The sequence below is a fragment of the Gopherus flavomarginatus genome, chromosome 12, assembly GCF_025201925.1.
Source record: "Gopherus flavomarginatus isolate rGopFla2 chromosome 12, rGopFla2.mat.asm, whole genome shotgun sequence".
In the NCBI taxonomy this organism is placed as follows: Eukaryota; Metazoa; Chordata; order Testudines; family Testudinidae; genus Gopherus; species Gopherus flavomarginatus.
This window is the reverse complement of record NC_066628.1, coordinates 50,182,057-50,201,899: the sequence shown is the minus strand read 5'-3', so window position 1 is coordinate 50,201,899 and position 19,843 is coordinate 50,182,057. Positions and strand designations below refer to the sequence as shown.

The 19,843-nt window shown below is 46.3% G+C and overlaps 1 protein-coding gene across 4 annotated transcripts in view; it reads left to right on the top strand.

Annotated features, from left to right (window-relative positions):
• The window catches only part of BAIAP2 (BAR/IMD domain containing adaptor protein 2), an 85,399-nt gene that overhangs the window by 29,552 nt on the left and 36,004 nt on the right, over nucleotides 1-19,843 (top strand). For 3 of the 4 annotated variants that reach the window (XM_050920755.1, XM_050920757.1, XM_050920756.1), the window contains exons 4-6: nucleotides 11,824-11,885; nucleotides 12,709-12,780; nucleotides 13,542-13,679. In XM_050920755.1, coding sequence (XP_050776712.1) covers nucleotides 11,824-11,885; nucleotides 12,709-12,780; nucleotides 13,542-13,679 — 272 coding nt within the window. Of the gene's footprint in view, nucleotides 1-6,883; nucleotides 6,954-11,823; nucleotides 11,886-12,708; nucleotides 12,781-13,541; nucleotides 13,680-19,843 lie in introns of those variants that run through there. The other variant, XM_050920758.1, reaches the window with a different exon arrangement.

Sequence of the window (19,843 nt, the reverse complement as noted above, 5' to 3'; positions counted from 1 at the left end):
ATGCCCATTTTGCTGGGAAAAGCTGATCATCAACTAGTGACTAAGCTGAGTACTAACATTAATTCAGTACAGTCCACTTAAACATAACATCAGAACCTGCAGGAAATTGATTTCACAGAGAAAAACTTAAGGTACCAAAATGCAACAAAAACCTTAAATTAATAACTGCCCCAACAATGGACTTTGGTGTAGTCTCTGTAGCATGGTAGGAACCTCTCATTTTTAGTTACTCCTCCAATAGTAATGTCTTTATAGAGACATCACCAGCCTGTTAAGTCTCCCAAACTTGCCTACCTTTGAAGGCAGAGGTCTCAGTATCCCTAAATCCCAAAGAGGTAGACTGTCCCTTTAACTGGGAATTGCTACAGACCACAGCCTAACAAATGAGTGACTCTCAATTAGCCGGTTTCTGCAATCCAGTTAGTAACCTTGATAAGCCTGACACACTTCAGATGGGGGCTCATTTTCTTTGTGTCTCATTTTGGGTGGTGGAAGTGAGGGGGAGGGGGAAGGGGAGTGGGAAGGTTGCACTCTAAAAATTCTTATCACCTTCCAAACATCTGCTGGCGAATGTGAAAACAAAAGACCTTGCGAAAAGGAAAGAAGATTTATTGACCGCCATAGAAATAATTCTGGAAATGAGACAGGCTGACTAAGTATTTCTTCACATGTGCTCTGTGGGATCCAGAATGTTTTAAGTGTGTGCGTCAGAAAGGTGCGTAATGCATATCGAAGTCACTGTGTGCATAGTTGAATGGCTGGCCTCTCCTTGTCTCTTGACTGAATTAGCTTTTTCCAGCTATGCTATTTGACCAGATACAGATGAAAAAATAAAATACTCGTGCATAAACTGTGTGGTGTGTTGAGATGGCCTGAGATTATTGGTGTTTAACAGGAAAGTCAACTTATCTCTCTCTTCTTTGAGCTGTTATCTACTATTTGATAAGACTCTAATGGAAAGTTTAGAGAAATGTCTCTTCAGTTTGCTTTCCTCTTGCATTTCTCAGCACTTTGCATATAGCTCGGGTTCTCAAACTGGGGGTCAGGACCCCTCGGGTCACAAGGTTATTACATGGAGAGGTTGTGAGCTGCCAGCCTCCACCCCAAATCCCACTTTGCCTCCAGCATTTATAAGGGTAACATGTGTTTTTTAATTTATAAGGAGGGAGGGTTGCACTCAGGCTTGCTATGTGAAAAGGGTCACGAGTACAAAAGTGTAAGAACCACTGCTATAGCTAGAGTCTCTGTTTCTATAACTTTCATACAAGAGAGGGTTTTTAAGAGAAAAATGTGATTGCAAAACCACAAAAATGGTCATGTCAAACCTGGAGCTACTTGTACTTAATGTTTTACTGTAAACTGGCTTTCAAGATATTATTGTCCCTTCAAATACAGGTGACTTGTTCTCACTTTTTTCCCCTGTGATAAAGCTGTTCATTGCCTTAGAGTAGAAAATGCTGTCAGTCTGAGTAACCAGAAGCTTTAAATGGACGGTCTCCCCCACCTGCCTTCTAGGGGAGACCTGCTCTGCAAGAGGCAGGCCTAGTCGTTCAGGGTTATGGATACTGCTCACCGATTGTGTCCTTTATGAAGAAGTCTACAGCTGCTGTGATGCTAAACCAGCGCATATCAACAATTCTTGTTCCTCTGCCACATTTGGGCATTGGAGGTATTTGTTTCCTCTCCCTCTTTTCCTCTCTCCCCTTCACTGGGGTTACTAGTGCTCAAATGCAGAGGGTTCATGTAATTTCTTGCTGGCTGAATCTTTGCCATTGTAATGAGGTCTGTATATTGATGCTCTCCTGTGTCTGTTAATTAGTACTTTACCCTGAATATAGTCCCTACCTCTCCCCTGTTTAAGCTTCCTGGGTAATTGGATGTTAGAGATTTGCTGATGAATGCAGAGGGAAGAATGCATGTGTTTTGGAGGGGAGCAGCTACCTAAAAGAAAAGAGCTGACCTTTGATGCAGAATCTCTAACATAAGTAAAAATGCAGCTTGATAACTGGTTAGTGTAAAAAAGTTACAGAAAATTAATGATAGACTTTTGAGTTTGCTTTAAATACAGGGGAAAAGCACTTGACCTATTCTATGGCTTGTCTCTTCTTTAAATAAAGAAACTAGATCCTGTTAAACTTTCTGATAGTTGATCAGTTTGGGCCTCACCATTTATTGTGCATCAACTGCAAAGATTTCTTCTGCTTTCCAGCACAGTCCCAGAGGGCTGGTGAGATGCTAATAGAACTCTGGGAAATGCTTGCTTGTTTTTAGCTGCAGGAAATAGAGGCAAACAATTTCAAGAGGAAATGGTGTGTTTGTACCACACTTGTGCCAGGCAGTGAGCTGGGTGACCCAAGAGCTTCCCACTCACCCCCGCCCCAGCTGCAGATGTCTGTAGCTTGATCTTGTTCCCTGTTGCTTTTTAGAATGGATGGGGACAAAGTCAAGTCCTAGAATCGTGTTGCTTGGCTGAAGTTTCAGTATTAAAACTAACATCTCCTTAACCTGGATCCCATCTGTACCATTTGCTGCGTTTTCATCAGCTTGAAGCCCAGATGTTAAAATTGAGAAGAAATAAGATTGTAAAAACAATGGTTATGTTTTCAACCTTGATTTCACACATCTCACTGGTGTGGAGCACTTCATTTCACCAAGTGCCTAGTGTATCCTTGAGGATGGGCTGCATGAGAGCTATATGCAATTAGTGATTAACCGGGGGCTGTTGCATTCCGTTAAGAGTCCATGGAGCAGCTGTTCCTAAGCCTCTGCAGAACTGAGCTCCAGCATACCAGGAAATGGTAGCAAAGGGCACAAGTCTGACTTACTGGTGATATATCAGCCTCCTGTGTTACACAGACACATGAAAGAGCAGACTCTCCAGACAGCCACTCCCCCATCGTCCAAAACTTGAAAGAGTGGGGGTATGTCTACATCTACAATTTTGCAGCGCTGGTTGTTACAGCTGTATAGGGCCAGCGCTGCAGAGTGGCCACACTTACAGCAACCAGCGCTGCAAGTGGTGTTAGATGTGGCCACACTGCAGCGCTGTTGGGCGGCTTCAAGGGGGGTTCGGGGAACATGAGAGCAAACCGCAGGGCAGGAGACCTGCTTGCAAGGGGGTTCGGGGAACGCGAGAGCAAACCGGGGAAGGAGACCAGCTTCCCCGCGGTTTGCTCTCGTGTTCCCCGAACCCCCCTGCAAACCGCAGGGAAGGAGACCTGCTTGCTCGGGGGTTCGGGGAATGCGAGAGCAAACCGGGGAAGGAGACCTGCTTGATTACCAGAGAGGCTTCCTCAGGTATGCTGGGATACCTGCTTATTCCACGGAGGTCAAGAAAAGCGCTGGTAAGTGTCTACACTTGATTACCAGCGCTGGATCCTCTACACCCGAGACAAAACGGGAGTACGGCTAGCGCTGCAAACAGGGAGTTGCAGCGCTGGTGATGCCCTGCAGATGTGTACACCTCCTAAGTTGCAGCGCTGTAACCCCCTCACCAGCGCTGCAACTTTGTGATGTAGACAAGCCCTGGGAAGAGCTAGTTGTACTTCCAGGGTGAAATTCTGGCCCTATTGAAGTCCAATGGCAAAACTCCTACTGACGTCAATGGGGCCAGGATTTCACCTCTGGTCATTAAACTTTCCTCAGTACAGCTCTGTACACAGCATAAGCAATGATTTTTTTCCCCCAAAGATGCCAAACAGCCTTATTCAACCAACGCCTAAAGTCCCTCCACACAAACAGTGCTGGAATGAGCTGTTGTTTTCCCCAATGGGGCTAAAGAAAAGCACAAAAGTCTCTTCATGGGCTTGTCTTGCTTCTCTAAGCACTAAAATTTTGGCTACTTAAGCTGTCCTACTTCTGAGGCACTGCCATGCATTCTCCTTAGATTTGAATGCCTTTTGCTTGACATCAAAGGATTTAGCTAAAGGCATCTAACCAGCCATTGAGAATCTGATTGATCTTCATCTAGGGTTTCAGGACACACAATCTTAAAATCCATTTGCTTTGCTAGTGTCACTAGTTTTATTTTTAGCTGTTTAAAATGCCTTTGTTTTTTACTCCCCTTGGTGGTAGTCTAGCCTCCAGAGCTTCTCCCCATCCATGTTAACCATAACGACAGGCTACCTCCTGCACAAATAGGAAAACACGGGCTGTCTTATGGCCATGTCCTCCCCGCACTCCTTTCTGGTTCTGCTTCAGCTTCATCTTTAAGTTTTTACATATTTAAGACAGCTGAATTTCCCTGACTTCCTGCCATGCTGGCGACATAGAAGAAAGTAAGATTGGCTGCCCACAGGTGGGCCAAGAATCGCATTCCCCTTGGACTACCACAGCTGTGGTTTTCTTTACTCTGGATGAGGCATGAGATAAAACTGCTGCCAAGTTCCTCATAGACGAGGATTATAAATATCCCCCATACAAACCTGTTCCCCCTAGAATCCAGTTTGGTTTGCAGGTGGGTTCCAGTTGTTCAATCTGCTGCCCAAATGCTGGGTTTCAGGCTTGTCTTTGGCCATAGGATGATCATCTTAATGGTGGCTTTAAAAACAAGTGTCATTCCTCTCCTGATATCTCTTGCTCTGTCGATGTTCCATTTAAGGTAGCGTTGGGTAATGAAGACCTAGTTTTGAAATGGTACCCAGTTTATTTAATTGCAGTCCTTTTTTTATTTAGAGTCAACTTTGTTAATCAGTTGCATGTGTCCTGTCTTCTGAACAAAACCAGGAGAGCCCTGGTGTATAACTGGAACAGAGAAGGGTTGTTTCATCAGCATTGTTAGTGTTCCACTTTGGTCAAGAGGTACCTACTCTGTATAGCATACTTGTAGCTATCTCCCTTCTACTGCATTTAGAATTGCTTTGTGATGCTTCGAAAAAGAGTTTATAAGCAGGGAAACACTTTTTTGTGGTGGTGGTGTTTCAGTGTATCCTGTCTTTAGTCTTAAGCTCTAGGTCAGCTGCTGTTTTTATCCTTGTGTATTCTACACTACAGAGGACAGTTTGTGTGTATGGGGTCCTCCAGCGTGGTCTCGGCATTCGTGGGATACTCAGCATATGCGTGTTCTATGGTCAGGCTTCCCTGCCATCAGCAAGCGCTAGACTTCACTGCGTTATTTTTTTAGTGTGGTTTTGTTGTGGGAATAGGGTGACCCAGAGAGCAAGTGTGGAAAAACTGGGACATTTTCTCCCCTCCTTCCCCCAGGGGGTGGTGGTGTAGCATATGACACATCCCCTAATATCGGGACATCTGGTCACCCTACCTATGTAGGAAGCCAGGTTAAAGTGGTTCTTGCATGTTCCTCTGAATGTCAAGAGGTTCATTGTCAGTTCAGTACTCTGGTAATGTCAGTGCTAAATGAGTCTGGTGGAGGGGTAGAATTGTGTCCCTCTTTGGCCTTATCTTCACTGCTAAAGAAGGTGGTGGTGGATTGTTTTGTTTACCAGGGGTTACTAATGCCTGTGAGCTATCTTGAGGTGTGAAGACCAGGCCACTTGAGTTTTACTGTGAGGTAAGTTGCCCCAAATCCCCTCCAGAGGTTGCCGTTGGTAACTGCTCCTCAGGGTAAAACCAAAGTGCCTTGTCTGTCCTGTTTTTTTTTTCCTCTGGATAACTCGCATGCCTGAGTTACTCTAGAGTTAAAAAACCCCTTCTTTAGCCGTGAAGTCAAGGCCTTTGCTATTTGGACTGAACTGCAGGGTTGGCTCGTCACTTCTTGGCCCTTCCCCCTCTCTCGGGGGTGGCTGCCTGCTGTTGGTTTGGCATGCGAACTCTGGGGCAGGAGCCAACGCTTAGCCCCAGTGGTAGAGGCAGGGCGGGCTTTAGGAAGTGCGGGGCCCAATTCGAACATTTTTGGCTGGGCCCTGGCAGGGATGACTTAAAAAAAAAAAAAAGCCTTTTATTTCTTCCGTGTATTTACTTTCCATAACTATATAAATAATACAATTATATATTATGTACATTACATCATATACTGTTGATTGCTTATTAATGACCGCCATTTCACATATGTGGGTCCCTGTCACTCCCTGCGAGTGTGCACATGTGTGGGTCCCAGCTGCTCCCTGCCCCCCTCATTGAAGCAGGTGTGCAGGGTTACTCCCCTGGGAACTGCAAGGCTGCAGTGGACATGGGGCTGGTTGGAGTCAGGGCAGGGGCTGACTGGCGGTAGGGTCTGGCTGCAGGCAGGGCAAGGGGTGCAGGGCTGGCTGGAGACAGTGGGATGTGGGGTGGGCTGGCTTCAGGCAGGGCCACAGGGGGATGCAGCAGGGTTTGAGAGGGCTGGAGACAGAAGAGTGCAGAACTGGCTGGCTTCTGGCAGGGGGGTGCAGCAGGGATTGGCTGGAGACAGGGCAGGGGGTGTGGGGCTGGGTGTGGGCAGGATGTGCAGGGCTGGTACAGCCAGGGCTGTGTGTGGGGCTGGCTGGCTTTGAGCAGGTCCACAGAAGTGTGTGGCAGGGGTTGGCTAGAGACAGGGCAGGGGGTTTGGCAGGGGCTGGCTGTGGGCACGGGGTGCAGAGCTGGCTGCAGGCGGGGGGGGGCCAGGGCTGGTGCAGGCAGGGCAGGGGGTGCAGCAGAGGCAGCTGGAGCCCCCGCCCTTTAAATAGCCCCCAAGGTTCCCGCTATCCCAGGGCTCTAGGGGTTATTTAAAAGGCCTGGGGATCCCCCGCTTCTACCCCCCGGACCTTTTAAATACCGCGGGAGCCCTGGAGAATACATGGGGGCAGGGGGGCTCCAGTGGCTATTTAAAGGATAGAGTGGCAGAGGCAGCTGGAGGCCGGCCCTTTTAAATAGCCCCTAAAGCCCTGGGATAGCGGGGGGCTCCAGGGGCTATTTAAAGGCCCAGAGCTCCAGCCAGGAGAGCAGGGCTGCAGGGTAGGGCTTGCAGTGCTCCAGCCGGGGCTTTGGTCAGGGGAGCGGGGCCATGGACGACCCTGGAGCAGACCGCAGCCGGGGTAAGTTTAAAAAAAAAAAATAATAATAATAATTTAAAAGGCGTTTAAGGCGCGGGGCCCGATTCCAGGGAATGGGCTGAATCTGCCTAAAGCCGGCCCTGGGTAGAGGAGATCAGACTTCTATTGGCGGGAATCTTGCAACTCTAGTGAGTTAATGACAAACTGTCTTTAGTCCATTGGCCCTTTGAATATGTTTGGTTGCTTCCCCAGCTCCAGCACGGCTTCTCGCTCCCATCACGAGGCAGGTTGGATCGGTTCATGGATTTTAGAACAAGTGGCAGCCTGGTTTGGGATCTCTGTCCGACTGGACTTACTCCATGGTCTGATGCACTTAACCACTTGATTGAAATGCATAATGGGTCTATGCCTGGGGAGGGGGGGAGAGGAAATGGTGGTGAAGACCATCCCCAGGTCTGGAAAACCTCAAGGTGAAACTTCTCTGCACAAAGGGAGGCGCAGCCTGTGCTTATTGTGTGTTAACCTCTGTGAGGTTAACATGCAAACGCTGGCTGATAGCAGCCCCAGAAAGCCATGTGAAACAACCTGTTGAGCGGTTTCTACTTGGGTGTGGTGGGTTTAGAGCCCAGTGGACTCACAATGGTGCCTATAGTTCTCTGAAAATAGTCATGTGAGTCAGATGTGGACTGAAATAGCAATTCCGGTTTGCTTTGTGTATCCAATCATTGTTTACATTCTTTGCAACCATGACATTGCCTCTAGCTGACTCCGGGCTGGACTTAAGGGTGTGTTCGGAGCATATGACAGAGCCACAGAGTTCAACTCCCATGGCTGTGATGTGGCCCTAGGCAAGTCTTAGCCACTGGCTGCTTTTCCCCCTCAAGTGCGGGGTTGAGTTAATTAATGGGCGTAAGTAATTGTGTAACCCACATGCTTTCCTCGCTCCAAGTTCACTGCAAGGTGATGGTTGCGTTGGCGTTTTCATTACCAACAGAAACCCTGGATGTGGGAGTAACCTCTTCACATTTGTCACTCCCAGGGTCACTGGAATAACTAGTCCCTTTATGCAAAGCCCTGCACAACAGGACATGCATCTTGATCAGGGCCTTTGGATGCTAGCAGCGTGTAAGCCATAAATCCTCCTCCTGAAATTCTCCGAACTCTCAGCAGCGGAAGATGTGCTGTCATGTCCTGGATTAGTACGATGCTGCAGATTCTAATCCATGTCAGAGACCATTTTAAATGCTTAAACTTGAATTTCCTTGAGGTTTTATTCATGGATTTTTAACCCCTTCCTTGCTGCCAGGTCCTGTTTATCTTAGCAGCAGCTTTAAGATAAAATGACTTGGGTTGTGGCTTTTATAGACGTGTATAGCTCAAGATGAGCATTCTGAGCACACCAAGACATCCTTCAGACTCAGAGAGGCTAGTTGAGGTTTAGAAGTGTGGTTTTTATCTGCTGCTAGCGTCCCTGTGACCATGCTGGAGGAAGCCTGGATTGGGGAGCTGCTGGGAATGGCTCGCATTCTGGTAGAATAAATCTCTAGCATGGTGCCCAGGTCTGTGGTGCTGCTGCTGTTGGGTGGGGAGTTACTCATTTGTGCCACGTGTCCTGACTTTTCGCCAGCGCTCTGGGGACATTGGTCTGGAAAGGGGCGAAGAGTTTGATGTGGAAAGGAAACTGTAAACAAAGATTTAAAATCTTTGCCAGAAGTCTCTGGGATCAGGTTTAAAGAATGTCTTGAGAGGTCCTGGTGGTGGTGGTGGAGGGGAGTTTACCTCTCCCTCTAGTGCTTGGGATGGGCCCTTTCATCTTTATGAATTAGACTGCAAACTTCTTGGAGCAGAGACCATTCTCCCTGGTTCTTTAAAAGGCTGGTGCTTGACTGAATGGTTGTAAACCCTCTTTATGAGAACATCCGCCCTTGCACAATGCAGCAAAAGGCGTGGTGTAAGCCAGGCCGTCCCGAGTTCCACTCATGAGTCTGATGTGAACTCTTCCTCCTGTGATGCTGGAGATGTCACCTAACCTGCCTGGCTCCCTGTGAAATGGAGGGGGTGGCGTGAGGATTAGTGTTAGCAGATAAAAATACACATGGAAGAAATCACAGCTGAGTTAAACATTGCATCACTTTTCTCCTTGCTACAGAGCGAACCGTGTGCTTCCCACCACTTCACTTCCACCTCTCAACCAGAGAGCAATTTCCTGTAGATTTTGTAGTGTTAACCTCTTGCCCAGACCTTTAGTTTCATGCTTGAAAAGGTTCATTGCAGAGATTTGTGATGGTAACAGCTGCTGTGAGAGCATTAAACGTTGCTTAGCTGCTGCTTGAACTTTTACACTGTTCTGCAAGGTGCCTTGTGGTGAGGCTCTACAATTCCATGTGTTCTCCAGGTTCTGGTCCTTACATCTACCTGTGGAGGAGAGCATAGGCTGAGATGACTCAGAGCCAGGTTCTAGACAAGCTTGCTCTCCCCAAACACCAGAATCCTGTGAAGTTTCAAATGGGGAAATTCAAACTGGGCTTCCTCTCCCACCCACTCCTGCCATCCAGTTCAGCTGTCCCTGCAGCTTTGCTTAATGCCTCTTGGTGCATCAACATTGGATGCGTGCTTTGCCACCTTCCAAAGGTGCACTTGTAAATAATCCTACCCTATCAAGCCATAAGTAGATAAGATTGTTACTCACCAACTACTTGATGATGATGATAACATAAGGGATTGGGTCTCAGTGGTAACTTTTTAATGTTGGGAAAAATGCTTTGAGAAGAGCATATAAATTCAGCCCACAAAAGCAAGGCCTCCCTCCCCCACCCCACCCCATTCATGTTGCTGCACACTATGGTACAATATGCAACATGCATGGGTCTCAGCCCCCATCAAGCCTAGATCCAGTCCAGTGGCTGGGCAGAGTGGTAGCCCTAATTCCGTAATTGCAGCCCGTTGTGGGTTTGTCAGGGGTCTGACTTAAACACTTAGGTGGTTCTTAGCCCCTTTTTTAGCATGCTTAATTTGGGCACCTGTGTTGCTTTGAGAATGAGATTGTGCCTGCTTTTCCCACCTTAATGTTGCTGCTTTGGCATTACTGAGCTGTCTGAGGTTGGTCCTGTATAAGGCAGGGTGTGCTGCTGCCAGTCATTGCACTGGGAGCTCAGAGCTGCTCTGCAGGGAAAGATCTCTAGTGAGGAGGCTTTGTTTTTGTTATATTCCCTTTAATAGACGCTTGGAGCCTGGCTGTGAAGTGCTGAGCAGAGCAGAATTAACCAATGCTGAATAAAAGACTCAATCGGCCTGCGAGATTACTCAGAACATCAGTTGTTGCCATGTGTGATTCCCAGCACAGTGTATTGGGAGGGGGTTTTAATCCCGAAAGAGCTGTTTGGCAGTCCTGACTGTCAGCAGTGTGTCTTGAGTAGCGCTGTGGCCAGGGCGAGTTCAGCGGGACACTGACACTTGCCCTGTAAAATACAAGAGGCTGGAAGTGCAGAGAACTTCTGTTAGAGGAGGAGAGACTCAATTCACCTGCGCTGAGGTCCCCACTGAGCTGCCACTGCCATGCTGTGGGAGAGCCCAGAGTGGATGCCCTGGACTCAGAAGCCAGAAGGAGCTGGAGAAGGATGAGAGCTGAGAAGAATTAGAGTAAAATAGTTCCTAACAGCATCGCTCCTCTGGTTCAAAATGGCTGTGCTTGCTGTAAGAAACGCACGGCTGAGCTGGGATTAGCGGCTGTAACTATGGCTACTGTTCCTGCACTTGGGGGGTTTTTCCCAAGTTTTTCCTTGATGGTAGCTGTGCCACCTTTGCATCATGGGGCTTTGAGCAGCCTCTCCAGGCCCATTATGTAGGCTCTTACTTGCTACCCTGGATGCTGCTGGATTTCTGTGAATTGGTATTTTTGTTCCCATAGCGTATGTTCCTCTGACCAGACCTAATCTGCTTCTAGGACTGAAGAAACTCCCTTCCTCAAATTACATCTGCTCCATATTTTTGTTATAGTAGAGACCTGGCTCTCACAGATGTTCCTTTTATTCTGTCGCTAAGGTATCCACGGGGGCTGGCATATTGCCTCTTATTTGAGGGATCTCTGAGTACTTCAAAAAACCCAGGCCTCGGCTATAGAACGGAGGGAGTGGGTTACTCCCCACTGCAATGCGTTCTCTGCCAGGGGAGAATGCAGCAGCCATTCTGTCACCCCTACTGTATGCTCCAGTCTTTGAAAGTGAGGAAGAACTTCCCTGTTGAACTAGACTAGGGAGGAAAGGGAGGCGGAATAGAATTATCCAGTCTGGACTTGGACCAGGACACCAGGGCTAATGACCATACACCTGGAGTAAGTGTCAAGGGGATCCCTTAATGACCACGAGTGGTGGGGATCTCTGTATCATGACTTGACTTGTCCAAAAGCTAGAACCTTCAGCTTCACAGCACCCTCTAGTGCCATGCTGGGAAACCAGGTTCAGTGCTGACTCGGGAATAGGATTATACTAGTGTGCATGTGCTCATAGTGCTGGTTGTAGCGAGCAGAACTGTGCTTCTGGTGTGGACAGTTCACACTTATGCAGGGTTCCAGGGTCCTCTGCTCATGCTGCTGCTGCTGCTTCCGCTTCCTTTTTTCCCTCCTTTTATTGCATTGCATAATCAGAAGAGGCAGCATGTAGGTTTCCAAACCTCCTAGCTAAACATCTGCATGTTTGAGACTTAAATGAGCTTCTGATGTGTAAACGCTCTGTGAAGGCCCAAGAGCACTGAGCTTATTCTGTAAACTCAAGCTGCAAAACACTTAATCTGATCTCTCATTCCGTCAGTCTTGTTGCAAATGTCCCCATCCTTCCCAGCTGCATCGGTGTGCATGATGTCGTCTGGAAAGAGCTGAGTGTCTTTAAAACCCTCCTTCTGTTTCTTGTCTTTCTAGGGGATGTTCTCTTCCAGATGGCAGAAGTTCACAGACAGATTCAAACTCAGTTGGAAGAGATGGTAAGTACTGTACAGCTTGCAGACGTGTTCTCTAGAGAGTCTGGATGGGCCAAACAGAGGGGGGGAACAGCAGGAAGCTTTTGGACCAGCAGGTGTCTCAGCAATTTGTTGGCCTTTAGCTGCATTTTAGCGTGGCAGTGCAACCACAGTACTGCACAGAGGGAATGCATGAAATAATTGCCAAGCGTTTAGCTATGAGTAGAAACCTCACTTAGCAAACCTGGACTGAATAAAAGAATACATTGTGCAGGGAGTATCAAACACACTAGGATGTCTAGAGAGCACTTGTGCAAGTGGTATTGTCTGGACAAAAGAGCCAGCTATTCAACAAATCTACTTCATGCAGAGCCAGTTAGCATCAAAGTCCTCCAGCGCTGTGACCAGGGAGCAAAATGGGCTTCAGTTTCTTATCCGCATATACTGACTTTATCTAGAACTGGGTTATCATGCTGATGTCCAGCCTCTCCTACTGGGTCTCTCTCTCCATATGGGCTTCCATCTGTTTCTCTCAGGCCATCAGCCTCTCTTCCTTCATGTAGCCAATTATATACCTGTTTTCCCATAGCCAATTGGCTGCCCTAATGTTAATGTGCCTCTTTCTGTGGTGTATCCACTGTCTGTCTATCTTCACGCTCTGTCTTGTTTCATCCACTGCTCTCCATCAGCTCGCTGTTGTCTGCATACATTCTACTTTGCAAACATCCCCTCATCTCTTCCTCACTAAACTGTCCTCTGCGTCACACACTCGTGCTCTCTTTTTGTATTTGGATTCAAAGCCAGGTCAGTGTTTGCTAGAATATGTACTTTGTTTTTTGTCTTCAAGCTGAAGTCTTTTCACAATGAGCTACTGACACAACTGGAGCAGAAAGTAGAACTGGATTCCAGGTATCTAAGTGTAAGTAAATCAAAGCTTTTTATTTTAATAAACACGAGCATGTTCCCAGCTCTTCTTTTGACTATTTGCTGCTGCCTTCTCCACCAGCATTGCAAGTTTGTCCTAGTCAATATAGGGGTGCAAGTGTTCCACCTTGACTGCTTGTTTGGGATCCCATTACCTTCATGTAATCCTGAATACAGTTGCTGGAATTAAAGACCAGCCTCTCACCATGTTGCAGATTTTTAGCAAAAAATACTCTGGTGCTCTAAAACCTGTGGGCTCCAACCATCTCAACTCTGTGATGGCCACACTTAACATTTTCTGTTTAATCTGCGTGAACAGATACTAATTATGAATGACTATTTGCATTATGGTATTGTCCAGAATATGGTAGGTGCTTTCCAGTCATCCTGCACTCCCAGCTGTAAGGAGCATGCAGTCTAACTCTCATTGCTGCTAGTGATTGCTGTTTTTAAAGAGGAGAGTGATCCTTTTTCTTAATTTGGTAGTCCACCGTGAAACCACCAGTGTGCTGATATTTCTGCTTTCTGGGTCATTGGGAATCTGGTGTCCCCTCATCTCCCAGAGGAGGATGGCTGCACAGTTGCCTTTTAAACTTGCAGGTGTTCTAAAACATGCCTCTTGCATCAGGAACGTGGCTGTGGAAGCCTTAGCTACAAGGAGAATGTAAACCGTGCTCATTAGGAGCAGAAAACCTCTGCTAATCTGCTGAGCCATTGTTTCAGCTGTTCAGCTCTTCCCCCTGTTTTTATATTCAGGCTGCATTGAAGAAATACCAGACTGAGCAAAGGAGCAAAGGGGACGCGCTAGAGAAGTGCCAGGCAGAGCTGAAAAAACTTCGGAAGAAGAGCCAAGGGAGCAAAAACCCTCAGAAGTACTCTGATAAGGAGCTCCAGGTAGGACTCTTGGCTGGTAGTCTGCTGTCAGTACCATTGAGGGTATTGACTGAAATGGGCCTTAGTGAGTACTCCTTTGGTTGCTAAGTTCATAGGATCATAAAAATGTGGGGCTGGAAGGGACCTTGAAGTCATCTAGTCCAGTTGCCTGTATACAGAGTATGGTATACCTAGACCATACCTGACAGGTGTTTGTCCAACTTGTTCTTAAAGTGATGGGGATTCCACAACATCCCTTGAAAGCCTATTACGGAGCTTAGCTTTCTTTATGATTAGAAAGTTTTCCCTAATATTTAACCTAAATCTCCCTTGCTGCAGATTAAGCCCATTCCTACTTGTCCTGCCTTCAGTGGACAAGGACATATATGAAGACTGTAATCAAATATCTTCCCTCCCACCCCTCAGTCATCTTTTCTTAAGATTAAACATGCCCATTTTTGTAACCTGGCCTCAAAGATCTGGTTTTCTAAACCTTTTTTCGCTTCAGTTCAGAGGAGAGCAACAATCTCCAATTTGTCCATCTTTCTTAAAGCATGGTACCCTGAACTGGACACAGTACTGCAGCTGAGGCCTCCCAGTGCTGGTACAGCAGGACAGTTATCTCATGTCTTACAAATGACCCTCTGATTAATACACCCCAGAATATTAGCCTTTTTCACAACTCCCTCACAGTGGTGACTCCTATTCAATTTGTGATCCACTATAACTCCCAGATCCTTTTTGCAGTACTATCACCTAGCCAGTTGTTCCTCATTTTGTAGTTGTGCATTTGATTTTTTTCCCTAAGTGTGGAACTTTATTGAATTTCATCTTAATTTCAGATCAATTCTCTTGTGTTCCTCCCCTCTTGTTAATACTTGTGCTGAATATCTGGTCACAATCAACACTGAAGCAAATCAGGCATTAAATACTTCTGCCCCCTTGATGTCATCCATGTGTAGCTCTTCTTCTTCCTTGCTCAGTAGAGAACCAACAATCCCCTTTGGCTTTCTCTTGCACCTAACGTATTTGTGGACCCTCTTCATATTGCATTGTGTGCCTTGCTAGGTGTAACTCCTTTTGTACCTTACCCTTTCTGGTTTTATCCCTACATGCTTGTGCTGTTCTTTTGTACACCTCCTCCTTAGCAATTGGTGCATGTTTTCACTTATAAGGTTCCTTTTTGACTCTTCAGGTCATTTAAAGAGCCTCTGCTGGAACCATATTGGCCTCTTACTATTCTTACATTAGATAGGCTGTTTTGCTGTTCACACATCACTTCCTAGAGGCAGTCCCAATGTGGAAACCCCTTAGATAGGAAAACAGGGAGCCATTATCACACATAAGCTGAGCACCTTTAAGAAGAGAAGGAGGGAGCATGGTCCAGAAGATATAACATGGGACTGGAAACTGGAAGACCTGGCTGTTCAGTTGGCCATTAGATCCTGGGCAGATCACTTCACCTTTCTCTGCTCTCTCTAAACTGATGAATGATATTCAGTTTTGCAAAGCACTTTGAGATCTACTGATGAAAAGCATTGTATAAAAGTCAGAAGTCAATTGGGCTCATTGGGCAGACGCAAGCCAGTTTCACAGCCAGTGGCAAACAATGGAATCCTTTCGCCAGCATCCCATTCAACCGCCTTTGACTGCTCTAACTGGATGGAATCAGATACCCATTCTGCAGCAGGGTAAATTGGAAATAGCCTTTCAGTCTGAGATTGAGCAAAACATGAACCCATGACCTTCAGGACTATAGTCAAGTACCTTAACCTTTCAGCCAGAGTTAGTTAATTCTGTCTCCTTGAATTGACTGAGATTGACTCTTCTCTTATCAGTGAAAGACCCAAGAAATAAAATTTTCATCCTAGTGAATTTCCATTGTCAGACAATCTCACTCTGGATCTTTCTGCTGAAATATTTTCTGTAGGCTCCTGGCTTTAAATTCCTATCCATTTCTCCCCCTCCACTCCCTTGGTACGACAGCTTGTACATGCTGGAGGCGTTTTTTCATTAGACAGCAAAAAACTTATCTAAATAGCGACTTTTGATTTAAGCGTACTTAAACTGCATACCGTTTTTTCTAATCAGATTTTGATTGCACCCTCCTGAGACTGCTGTATTTGAGTCCCTAGGCAGAGAGTCTCTCTCCTCTCCCCAAGACACAAACTGCTGTGTACGGCTGTTCTTGAGAGAAGTGTGTTTTTGTGTTTTTTGTTGTGTGGTGTTTTTTTTAATAGGCATATTTTAAGAGGCTAAAGTTTCAGGATTTCCAGGCAGAGATAAATGGGGGATAATATTTCATTTCAATGTATCCCACAGAGTTCTGAGACGGCATTGCTGACACATGCAGAGCATCAGGAATTACTTTCCTGGGTACAGTTGCAGTAAAAGACCTGCAGCATGCCCGTGGCTGGTCCCGGTCAGCTGACATAAGTTTGAGCTGGAGGAAGGATAGGCTAAACAGTGCAGGGTAGACACTTGGGCTGGAGTCTGGATTCTGAGACCCACTCTCCTCACAGGGTTTCAGAGTCGAGGCTCCAGCTCAAGACCAAACGTGTCTGCTGCAATTTTTTAGTCCCACAGCCTGAGCCCTGCTAGCCTGAGTCAATCAACCCTAACTCTGAGACTTGGTGCTGTGAGGTTTTTATTGCACCTTCTGTTGACAGCAATGGACATCGAACCTGGATTGTGGCACAAGGTATATTGAGGTGTGGTGTTCAGGGGGTTAATGACTGTATTCATAGCATGAGTTAATCTCTTGTGGAAGTCACGGACCTCCGATTCAAGCCTCACCTGCAACACATCTGGGAGCAGTGCAGGTTTAAGCAAGCAATTAATACATAGATCTATAAACACCTTCTGGCTTAAAATACTCTTTCTGCTTGTCTCTCTGTTAATTGTGGCCATGGCTATGGAGTAAAAACAGTGTCAATGGCACATTCCTGTTAGGCAAAATTAACCCACAGGCCAGATGACTTGCTAGCTCCTGTCTCTTATGCAAAACTTTCAGCAGCCGTGTTGCCCCTGGGATCAGAGTTAACCAAAGGTTATTTTGAATGAGGTCATACTTCCTAAATGTTCTCTTAAACATAGGTGACAGCTCCTCAGCCTGGGTTTATTGAAGTTCTCTGTACCAAAAAGCAGATGTGAAGTACTCGCCTGCTAATTAGAATGAAGGTTATATAGGGGAGACTACGCTTTTTAATTGTACTAAAACTCAGGGAGTTATTCTGTTAGCAGTGGGGAGCAGAAAGATCACTGAAGGGAAAAACTGGAAGTGTTTATCAGCATTCTTATCTCAAGCTTCTGGAAATAAATCTTGTGCTTGTTTAAAATGCTGCATATTGAATTTTTACTAATCTGTCCTGAGGCATCATTTATCCAGTGGCATTTTGATAGTGGGGCTGCTGAGAGCCATTTAACGAAACTGCGAACCCTGTATATGTTGGAAACCACTTCAAGCCCAGGTGTGCTGCCACACCCCCAGCACCCTGAGTTCTAGCATGTGTTCTTGTACCCCACTGAGGTTGTTTAAGAAGCTAATTTTAAAAGCCAATCTAAAGTGTTTCGGGATAGTAAAACATTCAGAGAAGTCCTGTTTACTGGCTTATCCTGCTTGAAGACTTGAGCACATGAACTCTTCATTTAAAGATTTTTAAATCACTTCTGAATAGCTGCTTCCTTGCAGCATCTCTTAATTGCCAGCTGAAAGAGAAGGAATGGTAGATGAGTGGGCAAGGGTATCTTTAGATGCAGAAAAACACAGGGCACCAAGATTGGCAATTAGCTATCACTTGCTCACGAATGTTGCCTGTATGGACAAAACTAAAATCCTGCCACTGCTCCTTTATCTCCCATGAGTCATCTAAGCACCTAGGGACTGCATTGTCCTTATTTTTGCAGGGATTCCCCCACCTATACTGTACACCTCCAAGTTAGCTAATGAATTCTCCCCTTCTCCTCCTCCATCTGCACCTCTCAACCATGCGAGAGAGAGGGTCCATTAACTGAGCCTTTGATGTTCTTGACACAAAGTAGCAGAGTGGGTTAGTTCTATTGGCGTGACTTGTTTTGGGTAAAGGAAAGAAACTGGATCAATCTTTCAAGCACTTAATCTTTCTACAGTAGGCGTTCAGGAAGAGCTTATCTCTTTGGAAAAACCTTACAATGGTTTTTAAGCTTAAAGAGCTGTGAAAACTGCTGGATTGCTGGGTTTTTCTGGATTAAAATAAAAAGCTGGCATTGCTGAATTTGACCAAGTGGTGCTGATTCCTCTGTGCTGTGCTGCTCTTTGTGTTGGGGCTTCATGTCCTCAAAAGAAAAAAGCAAAAAAAAAAAAAAAAAAGAAGAAAAGCAAGCCCTTTTGGGGCCCTCTTAAAACTATTTTCCCTTTTTCTTTACGGTGGATTTGAAAGCATGGGGTTTGGGCTGCTTTGGCAAAACAGCTAAGCCTCTTTACTGGCCCAGGATGCCCGACCTGCCATAGGCTCAAGTGGACTCTTGCCATAATTGCTCACTGGAAAACTTGGGATAAATGTTTGTTTGTAATCCATCGAGCCCTGGGAGAAGAACATATGCACCCTGTGGAGGATCACGTGTGGAGGAATGGGAATATATTGTTCCTAAGATAGCAGAGGTCTGGTGTGAGGATGTGGCTTGGCAATAGGAAGTGGCATAGCTTTTAACTTAATATGTGGAGTGGAACCATGTAACATGGCCCCACAGCAGTTTCATGCGGGCTGCATGCCAGGTGTAATCATCCTGGGTCTGGCCTTATCCCTGCCCATAACGGTTGTTTCTCATGTTGGCTTAGCGCAAGGGCTTGCCATGCTCAGGACTGGAGCACCACCGTAGTCTGTTTCGTTTTTTCTTTTCCCTCTTCAGCTGATCTCGACTGACGTCCTATATCTAATGAGGAGCTGGTTTGAGGAGGAAACCTCTTGTCTGGGGTACAGAGGATGGAAAAACTTGCCAGCATTGGAAGTGAAGAATCCCAGCTTTTTTGGCAGCTCTGAATTCTCTGCTGAACAGCTGCTGATGTCACACAGACATCCAGTCTTGTTCCACAAATATCTGATCTCTGACAACTTTGCTTATTTAAACTAGACCCATTTGCTTCTTGGCAGCGGAATTGGCATTTTGCTCAGATGCTGCCAGCTTCTGAGTTTTTGGGGTGTGTTATACCCTGACTTAGCACAGTCTGTGTAGTGGTTGTCTTCTAAAACCAACCAACTTGGGGCTTTAAGGGAGATGCACTTCTAGAGACCAAGTTGGAGCCGTGCTTCACTGAGCCAGTGTCTGAAAGGATGTGTGTTGCAGATGAGTTTGTCTTGTAGTGAGAGAAGTTGCTGTTGGCAAAAATATCCTAGCAGTTACAGAAAAGTAATTATATTCCATATAAAAAAAAAAAACCTTGAGGGCTCCTAGATTTATCATATCCCCTTAAATGCAAGTGACTTAAACAGCCAGGATTCAGAACCTATGCAGTGTTCTGTTGTCATTTAGAACTGCAGGAAGTGTAATTGCTCTTCTGTGCCGTTTCTTTGTTTGCGGACAAACTGCTGTAATTCACTGTCCTGAAATAAAACGGAAGCTTAAAATTGGTGCCCCAGGAGGATAGGACTAGTGGCTGCTCTGTGAATAGGCTCAACATGTTTGACTTCTTCCTGTTCCACTCCCTCCACCTCACCCCGACTGTCTGAGGCCATGGCTACACTGGCGCTTTACAGCGCTACAACTTTCACGCTCTGGGGTGTGAAAAAAACACCCCCCTGAGCGCTGCAAGATACAGCGCTGTAAAGCCTCAGTGTAAACAGTGCCGCAGTGCTGGGAACATGGCTCCCAGTGCTGCAAGCTACACCCATAGAGGATGTGGAGTACGTGCAGCGCTGGGAGAGCTCTCTCCCAGTACTGGCGCCGCCGCAGCGCTTTGAAGAGCAAGTTTAGCCATACCCTCAGCCTTCCAAGACCCTCCAGCACATTCTTTCCTGGTCTAACTAGGATGTGTCCAGGACTAGACAAATAAGACTGTTGAAGGTGTTTGGTTTCTGACCTACCATGTGGCAGAGCAGGGCCACGATGAATCAAAGTTTTGAAAGAGCCATGGCTTAAGAGTCACCTGCTGTGCGAGATTGGCCAATGGAATTGAGGCCAAACAACTATCTATCATTTCACTGGTGGTT